The 10,631-nt window shown below is 34.5% G+C and overlaps 1 protein-coding gene across 1 annotated transcript in view; it reads left to right on the top strand.

Annotated features, from left to right (window-relative positions):
• LOC111630626 (calcium and integrin-binding protein 1-like) overlaps positions 1 to 8,332 on the top strand; it is a 27,006-nt gene extending 18,674 nt beyond the window's left edge. The window contains exons 3-4 of the mRNA XM_023374757.1: positions 2,229 to 2,328; positions 6,054 to 8,332. Of these exons, the coding sequence (XP_023230525.1) occupies positions 2,229 to 2,328; positions 6,054 to 6,209 (256 nt within the window). The 3' untranslated portion in view covers positions 6,210 to 8,332. The remainder of the gene's footprint in view (positions 1 to 2,228; positions 2,329 to 6,053) is intronic.
• Positions 8,333 to 10,631: the final 2,299 nt, after the last annotated feature.

Genomic DNA, 10,631 nt, shown 5'->3' with positions numbered 1-10,631 from the left:
GCGTAAGCACAATTATTCCAGATATTACAGGTTCCGACAAGTAAAGAATTTTTATAGTCCTGCCACAAATAAGCTATATATTGATTATTGACCATTTGTGACATGCTATAACGAGCAAAAATTAAAAAAAAACTAATAGGTAGGTTTAAAATTAATAAATACAAATGTATTCTGACAGTGAATGAGTTAATTATGCTTTCTATTTGCAAATTCCTCAACCTTAACGCAAAATAAAAAAAAGTGAATTTTTAAGAAATTTGCGGGATTTCCCGGGATATTTCCCGGGTTAAAAAAACAACCGGGATCCCGGAATCCCGTTTGAGAAACCCTAGCTTCCACTGTTGTTGTGTCCAGCATTGGTGTTCTTTGGATCACTTCAATTGATTTTTTGTATGTGTTTTTGTGAGAAGTGGCTTTTTGTTTAAAAATAAATCACATGTCACGATTGTTAAGTAAAAATATTATTTTCTTATCTGATAGAAGTTGTAACCAAGTTTGTGCAGATGAATACAAGTTTCTTTTGTAATTTACTTTTCAGTAACTTTATTCCATTCATTCACTAATTCATTGAGTGATACCCTTGATTTTTTTTTAATTATTTCACAAGTGTGTGATCAGTCTTTGTTATGGTTGCTGGCCTTCCAGTTGATTTGTTTGGATGAATTTTAGCAGTTTCCTGATTTTTTTGAAAAATAACCCATACTGTGGAATTACCAGTTTTTAGTTTGCAATTTTTCTTAAGGATTTGTCCTTGTCCTGTCTATGGAGATGATAATTATTTCATGTACATCAACACTTATAGCATTACCAGGAGCCATTTTCATTAAACAAATACAACTCAATAATGTTGGAGAAGAATATGCAAATATCACATCAACTCATTTACACATTTAGGGAGAGGTCATTTAATGTGCTGTCTGAGATATTTTGTTAGGAATGGCTCTATCCAAGCTTTCTTGAACTGTTCATAACTTTTTTTTTTACGTATTATCAGAATGAAAATTTTTTATGTAAAATCTTCAGTTATAATTATTTTATATTAGAAAACTTTTATTATAAGTGTACAAAACTTTTCTGTTTGATATTATTGAAAGATATGCTAGAAAATTCATGCATATGGTATTTGTTGTATTAAACCTTATGTTTCTGGCTAATTTTTTATAACATTCATTATTATTGACAAAACTGTCTTTCCATGATGACTCAGGATAATTTTTTCAAATTTGAAGTTATTACTTCTGTGGTCGTGTTAAAAAGATTAAAGGATAGACTCAAAAATGTATATTTTTGTTAATAGTCTTAACTTCAAATTTGAAGGAAGACTGTCTTGTTTATAAAATTGTACTGCCTGCTGTGTTACCAGCTTAGAGGTATGAAAGAGTACATGTCAGGAGTTGCAATTTGGCACAGAGTATTAAGTGTACAAATCATGCATGCATAAAGAAACCAGACTTGTAGGTACTCGGGACTGAGAACCAAATCAAAATAAAATACAAAATCATGATTATCTGAACAAACAGACAAACCGAAGTCAGGTGTGAGAGTACCATCCATAGTCGTTCTAGGAAGTGGACTCTGACCCTAGGACTGAACACGTAGTATTTTCTTTGTTAAATAAAATTTGTAATCTAATTTTGTAAATTTGGGGCCACTTCAAATATGACATTAAAATAAGGTTTTATGTCGTTACAAGTAGGTTTTTTAACATTATCTAGTATAGCAAAATTGTGGGACCGATAAAAATTTGACGTTATATTAGGGTATGTCGTTACATCCAATGACGTTATAATCGAGTTTAACTGTATATTGTTTGTGCAAAATAAAAAATAATTTCGCATGATACAATAGCCATGATTATTTTTTTCAAAAACGGGAAATTTTTCTTATACATTGACAAAAATTCAACCCGGGCCAACATGCAACGGAGAGAAATTTTGAAATTGAATTGGTTAATTACATTGAAAATGTATCGTGGAAGACCTTGTGGTCATTGCCGGCAAAGTTTGAACGATTGCGCCCAAAAGTAGCGATACAAAAAAAGATTGGAGAATGAGAACGAGACCTGCCTTGAGCATCAAAGTGATTTCACTTAGTAGTGAGTCTCTGAGACATCGTCTTGTCCCAAATACAGTTTTGCCATTTTACCTGTTTATTTTTAATATTTTATGTAATTGAATTGTTATTTTTTTTTTTAAAGTAACATTAATTTTGTTTTATATTTTATTTAGTGTTTTTGAAAAATTTAAGTCTTTGGATCCAGAAATCATCAGACAGAATAAACATGCCAGACTTCCCATAGAAACAGTTATGAAACTTTCAGAATTAAATGTAATATTTGAATTTTTTAATTAGTACTCAGAATATCTTTAATTAGCATTAATTTATATCAATATTTCTATAGAAAAGGTTATCAATATTCTTTCATAACTTTTTTTAAAGCTGATTGTGAGAAGAAAATTGTGTAGAATAATTTAAACATCAAATTTATGTGAAAAATATGATTGTATTTAACTGAATTGTTAGATTTTAGTTAACAGACAACTTAAAATGAATGGTTGGAAAACGCTTTATACTTTCAGATAATAGTCTAAAAATTATATTTATTTTGCAAAACATTTTTTGTGCATAAGTGCACACACATCGTCAAATCGTATTAACTTTCCATTAATATCTAATGTTATATGAAATTTAAACATATTAAAATTTTGTATTGAAATATAATAAAAAGTGAATGAGAACAATAGGAATTTACAGAAGTTTAAAGATCAGAATTGAACAGAATGTTATTTTCATATATTCTAATTTTTAAATAATCTATCTTATTGATATGCAGGCATATACCATATTTACTTGAATGTAATGCACCATCAGGTTTTAGTGTCTGAAAATAGTGTGCATGTTAGATTTGACATAATTAGTGATCTCTAGTGCCACACATCTTATTTCTTTGTAACTAATTCCATTTTGTCATTTTAATGACTTTATTACACCAATATTTGTAATACTTAGCTCAATCTCGTTAGTCTATTTTTTTTTTATGGAAGGTGGGGTACTCCTGGTATCACTCATAGATACGACCAGGAGGGGAAAAGAAATGAAGGAAGAGGGAGAGATGCGAAGGATAGGGGATGAAAGTGGGGGCAGCAAAAGGTGGGTTCCCATGGCGCTTGCATCGGATTTATTTATAAATAAACCAGAGTACAAAATAATATATAAAGATACAAATCAAAGTTAGTACATACAGCTATATACAGGGTTTGGCACAACAATAGTGAGAGAAAATACAGAATGGTAACGCAAATAGGATGTTAACAAAAATTAGAAGTTTACAACTATTTGGCACGATGACATAAAATAATGAATTACAACACAATGGTGAATGGTACAAACAAATTTACAATAAGAAACTTACTATTAAAGTATAACAGACAAATAATGAAGACAACCGCATGACAAGCAGTGGGGAGAACAAGCAAAGCAGTAATACAGATAAAACAGTAGCATGTAGAATGGTGAACAGTAACATAACATTATGATACAGAAAAGCCACAATGGCTGAGAGAGTCAGTAGGTAACAGTTCCTGGGTACAATGAAGAAACACTGTTGAAGAAAAGTCCACTCAATCAGGATTTTGAACACTGTCATTTGTGATGTGTAGACTGCTCGCTGGATTCAGTGCTGCTATCGTTGAGAGATAATCTGCCAGTTTATAAAAGTCCGTGTTTTCAAGGAAAACATTAAAAGGACAGGGCCAGTTGAAGCCAGCGTAGAGTACACTGCCAATAAGAATGTCACTGTTTTGGCTGAACAATGTACAATCAAAGAGGAAGTGACCACTCTCCTGGATGGAAGTGCCATCACATTGACAGATGTCATCTTCTTGAATACAAAACCTCTTTAAGTACGCCTTGAAGTTGCCATGACCAGTAAGCAACTGGGTCATGGTGAGAAGTGTCTCCACTGAAGGTGCTGAGTGATGTTAGGGATGAAGTTGAAAGTCGTTCTGCTGGTGTTGCTGCTATCCCATTCCTGTTGCCATTGGTGGATTGCAAGCTGGTAGTTCCAGTGCTTAATTTTAGAAGGTGGGATCTTGTTGTAACTAGATGGGAGGGAGGAGGCTGTTGGCGGCTTTGTTGCCTGCAACACCCAAATGGCCACGTACCCATTTAAAATGCACATTGTGATTGTGCGTATTTGAGGAAAGATGACGATTGATTTGAAGAACGTTATCGCCTCTTCTCCGGAGGCCCTTAGCAGAGTGGATGGCAGTGATGCTATCGGAATAAATTTGTTGTTGATGTAGGTTTCATATTCAGCTGGGTGATGTCTGCATATGTGGTAGCCGGGGCAGTCTGGGCTGCTGGCGAAGAACACTTGGGGTGGTTGGATTTAACGCAAGATGCCATGGAACTGGCTGAGGCATGCGAAAAGGCGGGAGACCCTGTCCCTAACTTCCTTCCGTTCCTCTATCCTGATGTTCGTGCTATACTTTTCAGGTAGTAAGTCCAAGATCTTCAGGAAATGCTGGTTTGCTTCTTTGAGGATAGTATCTTCTAAGGTGTCGATGATAACCCAGGAGTCGGGTGTTTCAACGTCAGTAGAGTTCTTAGGATGACTTGCAGTTGGCATAATTGATAAGTGTTAAGTGGCAAGACCAACCAGAAGAGTGGAGAGTAGGTGTAATTGGCAAGTTGGAAAAGCGCCTTTTGGCAAACGGACTCTGTCCTAGTAGACTAAGTCTAACTCAGACAGGGGAAGAAACCTGGTTGGTCGTGTAAAAACAGAGTACTCACCAGTATGTAGTAACCAATAACCAATATGGTGATCCACCAGTTGAATGACACTATCTTGTTGATACCTGAGAAAGGTTGCACGACGCACTATTGTTGGTACTTGAGGTGAGGTGACCCGACGCTCTATGTAAGGTGATGGGGAAAGTCTGTTCACACCAGCAAACCCTGTGATGCCTTCCTATATGGGCGATGGGAATATCCAAGGCAGCCAAGCTAGCTTGGCTGGTGTATCCACTAGCTGGCTGGCTAGGGGACTGGACTGCTCCTATAGCAGGTCCTCTAACCAAAAGTAGACAAGAATAAACACACAAAATACATACTAATAAAGTCACAAGAGGAAGGCAAGATGTCTGCTGTGGTTGTCTTCTGCCTTCGTTCCAGTTGGGGAAGGTAAGATGGCTGGCTACAGTTCTTAATTTTTTAAGAATTAAAGTTGGCAAAAAAGTTAGGTTTAGCTATCCTAAGCCTAACTGACTGCTAACCCTAACTTAAGCCTAAACAGCTATACCTTAGTATAGGGGAGAGCTAACTAAGCCTAATATTAGGCTTAACACTGTCAAACTGACAAAATACCTTGGTCAGGAGCACTAGATAGAATCTACTTACCTCGGCAGTGTCCAGACTCAGAATCCCTCATTAGTCTATTACTGTAATGTCAAATATTTGGATGAAAATCTCAGAAAAAGTTATTCAGCACTGTTTTGAGGAATGTTGCATTTATGTTTCAAATGGCACCAGGGATGATTGCTTGTGAGGAAGATATGAGTGTCAAATCCGGTGTCAATTCAGGAGAGCCTGATACAGATATTGAAGTTTTTAACTTTGATACCATGCAAAAGAGTGATACATAACTTACTTTACTTTGTAGTAAACAGTGAATGAATTTTTGTTGACAGAAGTGCTCTGTTGACATAAATTTGATTATCTGAATATAAGAAAAAAAATACTCTAAACAAAATAATTGAAAAGATAAATAAAAGTTACATAATACTAGTATAAGTAACTCTTTACTGTCATAACAATGTTCACTTAACAGTTCATAGTATATGTTCCCACTTAATGTTTATTGAACTTGTGTTTTTTAACTTCTTCACTTTCAATAATTCATTTTTAGACAGATCTTAAAATATTTTAAGATTAATGTAAGAAGAAATATTAAGAGAGTTAATATGATATTGATTAATGATAACTGTATAAGTTGTTTGAACTTAAATACATTGTTGTAACTTAACAATAAAATTTTTCTAAAAATTAATTAGGTCAATCCATTTAAAGACAGACTCTGTAAAGTGTTTTCTTCAGAAAATGATGACACAATGAGTTTTGAAGATTTTCTAGACATGATGTCAGTATTAAGCAATAGAGCTTGCAAAAGTATTAAAACTGAATATGCATTTAGAATTTATGGTAAGTAAGCAAATTAGTTAAATTAATTTTTCTATCTACTATTAAAGGCTTTGTAACTTTTCTCACTGCAATCAATGCTCTCTGTCCATTGCAGTCCCTTTTAATTGATAGTTTTGGAATTCCATGGAAACATTGACCTCTTCCAGATACTTTTTATTTGGTCTTCCTCCTCTTTTTCTTCTGAGAATTTTTCCTTCAAGGATAGTTTTTAGGAAAGTATTGCTTAATTAATAATATAGCCTATAAAATTTAATTTTCATTTTCCCTATTTCCTGTATTAACTTCCTTTGTTCTGTCATTTAATTCAGAATTGTTTCATTTGTTTTCCATTCAGTCCAGCTTATTTTGTTTACTCTTCTCCATATCCACATTTCTACAGCTTCCAGATGGGTTGTATCTTGCTTTCCTAGTAGCCAGCACTTACTTCCATACAGCAAAATGCTCTAGAGAAATGTCATAGTAAATGTTTTCTTTGCTTCCATACTTGCATGTCTTGATGTTAGCAGATTTCTTTTGTTTTGGGAAGCTTGTTTCATTGGTACTATTCTTTTTTTGATCTCCTGTATACATTTGTTACATAGGGAGTGAAATTACAGAAGATAAGTAAAATTTCTTATTTGTTCCACCTGTTTGTCAATCATGATGCTAGCTTTTGTCTTTTTGTTGTTGTTTTTACTAATATCACCTTTGTTTTCTTAATGTTTATCTTTACACTTCATTTAGTATACTAAGCATATGATTCACTTTGCTTTCTGAATTACTCCATGACATATCAGCAAATCTGATGCAGCATATCTTTTATTTATCATTATATCTTTTTGTCTTACTCTTCATCTTTTGTATAATCTCTTCAATGAACATGTTAAACAAATATGGAGAAAGTGCACAGCCCTGTCTTATACTCTTCTTTATCTTTACTTCGCTCTCTTTCCCATTGACATTTATATATGTATACTGGTCTTTGTATAACTGGTAAATTATCCTTTTATCCCTCCAATCTAAGTTTGCCGTCTTTTTAGTTTTAAACAGCAGATTCCATTTCACTATATTAAATACCTTCTCTAGATCTCTGAATGTGATATACACCGAAGAGCCATTACATTATGATCACCTCCCACCTAGAGTGGGAGCTCGTCTGGAGACAAAACAATGGCACTTGTGCGGCTCATATTGCCTTATATAAACAGCCAGTGAACTGTGTTTCCAAATGTAGAGTTTTTAGCTGTATCATGGGAAAAGCAGCAGATTTATAAGACTTCGATAAAGGGCAAATCGTTATGGCTAGGCGCCTGGGAACGTCAATCTCAGAAACGACATGATTGGTGGGCTGTTCACATGCAGTCATTGTTAGTACTTTTCAAAAGTGATGTACAAATGGAGAAACAAGAAGTCGATGGCCAGCTGTATGCCGGCTGTGGTGCATTGATTCCAGAGGAGAGCGAAGACTATTACTCATTGTTCACTGTGACTGAAAGGCTACAGCAGCCCAAATCACCAGTAGCTACAACAGTTGTGACCAAGACAATGTCTCACAGCACATAGTGCAGTGTACCCTTCTATGTATGAGCCTGTGTAGCCGCCAGACATTTGAGTCCATGCTTACAGCACGTCATCTACAACAGTGCCTGCAATGGGCCAGGGAGCATTGCAGTTGGACCTTAGAAGAATGGAAGAAAGTTGTCTGGTCCAATGAGTAAAGTTTTATGGTCAATCACATTGATGGTTGAGTGTGGATATGCCAATTTTCAAAGGAGATTATGGCAGCTGAATGCACAGTTGGAGAGATACAAGCCAGTGGAGGTGGTATTATGGTGTAGGTGATGTTTTCATGGGACACATAAGGACCTGTCATTGCCATAAAACAATCCTTGATGGCTGTGCACTATGTGAACATCATTGCAGATCAGGTTCACCCCTTCATGGCAACAATGTTCCTGGCGGGGATGGCTTGTATCAACAGGATAATGCACCATGTCATAAGGCCCGAATTGTCATGGAGTGGTGGAGGAACATTCCAGTGAATTTCAAGTCATGTTTTTTTATTCTTCTTTACACACCGGAATGTACTAAAAATAACTCATTACTTTGAATCTTGTAACTGGAGTGTATGTATAATACTAAAGCTAACGTTTTCGACGCCCTTTCTGGGCTCTTCCTCGGGCTTTTTTTTTTATAAATACTTAGCTGGACGTTGAAAATTGAACACTTTCTTTTGATTCGTTTACCTTTTGAATCATCGCACGTGGAAACTTTTGAGCAAAACGAAAAGAGTGCTGTTTTGCGTACCATGCATGCACGCTGCAGTACTTTCGTCATAAACTTTTAAACAATATCATCCATTGGGAACCGCCATGCTGTTGAAAGGGCTATCTCTTCTTTAAAATTGATGCATGTTGTATTGCGTCCTGCTCTAAATATCTCCATAGCTTCCAACCATTTAATATGTTTGGGGTGGGTGGTAGTAAGGATAATGTGTGCCGCGTCAAAGTCTGCCGTGATGTCCTTATCAGTCGCTGNAAGCAGCAATAAAATATTTACTACCATTTTGCACAACATACCTCTGCAAGAGTGGATTTTCAGCCAAGACAAACATGAAAACTAAACATCGTCACCGACTTCAACTCGAAGATGACTTGAGACTGAAGCTGACCAAAAAGCAACCAGAATTTACAAAGAAAATCGTGCACATTTGTCACATTAAAATTAAATAACCTTATGTTATTTTCATTATTATTAGAATTTTATTTTAAAGATAATAAATGTAAAACAACTTATTCTATTTATCACTAATTGTCTATCCACAGCTTCTCTTGCATTATATCGAATTTTCTTGTGGGAGTAAGATATTTTCTCGCAGTAAAATGTAGCCTATGTCCATCTCCAACATGTAAGCTATCTCTGTGCCAAATTTTATTAAAATCTGTTCAGCAGTTTAGACGTGAAAAGGTAACAGACAGACAGGAAGAATTACCTTTGAATTTATAATATTAGTATGGATTAATATGAATTTCTGCTATAAGGGGTACGCGAGTTTGAGCTCTTTCTTGAAGTGGTATGTAGGAAAAACTAATTGGGAACCACTGGTCTAAAAGAATCACTATCACTGTCGATATCTAATAATACTGTCTGAATTCTTGCCATCCTGCATTTACTTATTTTATTTGTCAACTTTTAACTCATCATCTCTAAATTATTACGTGCCTGTAAATATGTTGAATATGTTGTCTAAATAGTTGGAATTTCTCTTTTTTTCTCTAACAGCCTATATTTGAAATCCAAGAACTGAATCTACTGACTTTTAATCCCCCTTTCTAACCTGTTCCTAATTTTATTTGGCTCAACTTTAATCTCTATCTCATTAATAAACACAATATAAATTGTGAATAACATATATCATAGCTCCTTTCTCACTGCACTACAATAATTCACCTAATATTAATAAATAAAAAAATATGGGCTTAACCTTGATAAACTCCAAAGCCATCCTAAATCTTTTTGTGTAACACTTTGAATTTATCCTGTCTTAACACATGGTTTAACATTTCTATACATTTCCATAATTTAATGTATGTAATTCTCATCAACCCCTTTTCTTTTTGATTCAGAGTTCTCGAGAATTCTGAAGGCATCCTATATTAATAATGTATATACAGGCGTAACTATAAATTTTTTTACTACTTTTTCTTACTCTTAACGAAAACTTCCAAAAATATTTAAAAATGAACACACAATTGTAAGCAAAAAACAAAGAGTCTAATTAATTTAAAGTCTAAAATAGTGAAAGTGACAGTTAATATAAATATTAATGACATTTACGAATAAATAATGTTCAAAACCAGATTAAAATAGTATTTATAAGCAATCCTTTAAAATAGACAAAAGCATTATCTGAGTTAAAAACAAGAAAATTTCACATATTAAAATAATTTTGAATGTTTACAGCTGACTCTCCCCATGCTCAAGCTAAACTTATGCCTTGACACGATCAAAGTGTTTGAAGTGGCAGAAATATTTATTATGTCAGTATCATAGCATTGGAGCTATTGGCAATGCAAGGACCAGTATATCTATTGACTCTGCTGCTACTAGTAAATACTATAAATGAAAATGGCAGTGCTGCAACAGAGAAGGCATTTTGTGTTCTCAGTTGGCAAAGCTGGAATTGCTCATCATTGTGCAACACAAGTAATCTGTGGGATCTGTAGAATTGTGATAGGCATGGGAAAAGTAACAATGGATATGCTGTAGTGAGCATAGGAAGAATATCGGTGTAAAGCAATGGTTCTTAACCTTTCTAGTGGTTAGCACCCCCTTGAATCTGAAAATAACTCCTGCACCCCCTTAAAAAATGTGTGTATATTTTTTATTTAAGAAAAAACATTTATTGCATAAACAAATGCCATGTTTATTTACAATATATATTACTATAT

Source organism: Centruroides sculpturatus, unplaced genomic scaffold (genome assembly GCF_000671375.1).
Source record: "Centruroides sculpturatus isolate CEXI.00-Female unplaced genomic scaffold, Cexi_2.0 scaffold348, whole genome shotgun sequence".
NCBI lineage: Eukaryota > Metazoa > Arthropoda > Arachnida > Scorpiones > Buthidae > Centruroides > Centruroides sculpturatus.
This window is presented reverse-complemented; position numbering and strand designations above follow the sequence as displayed.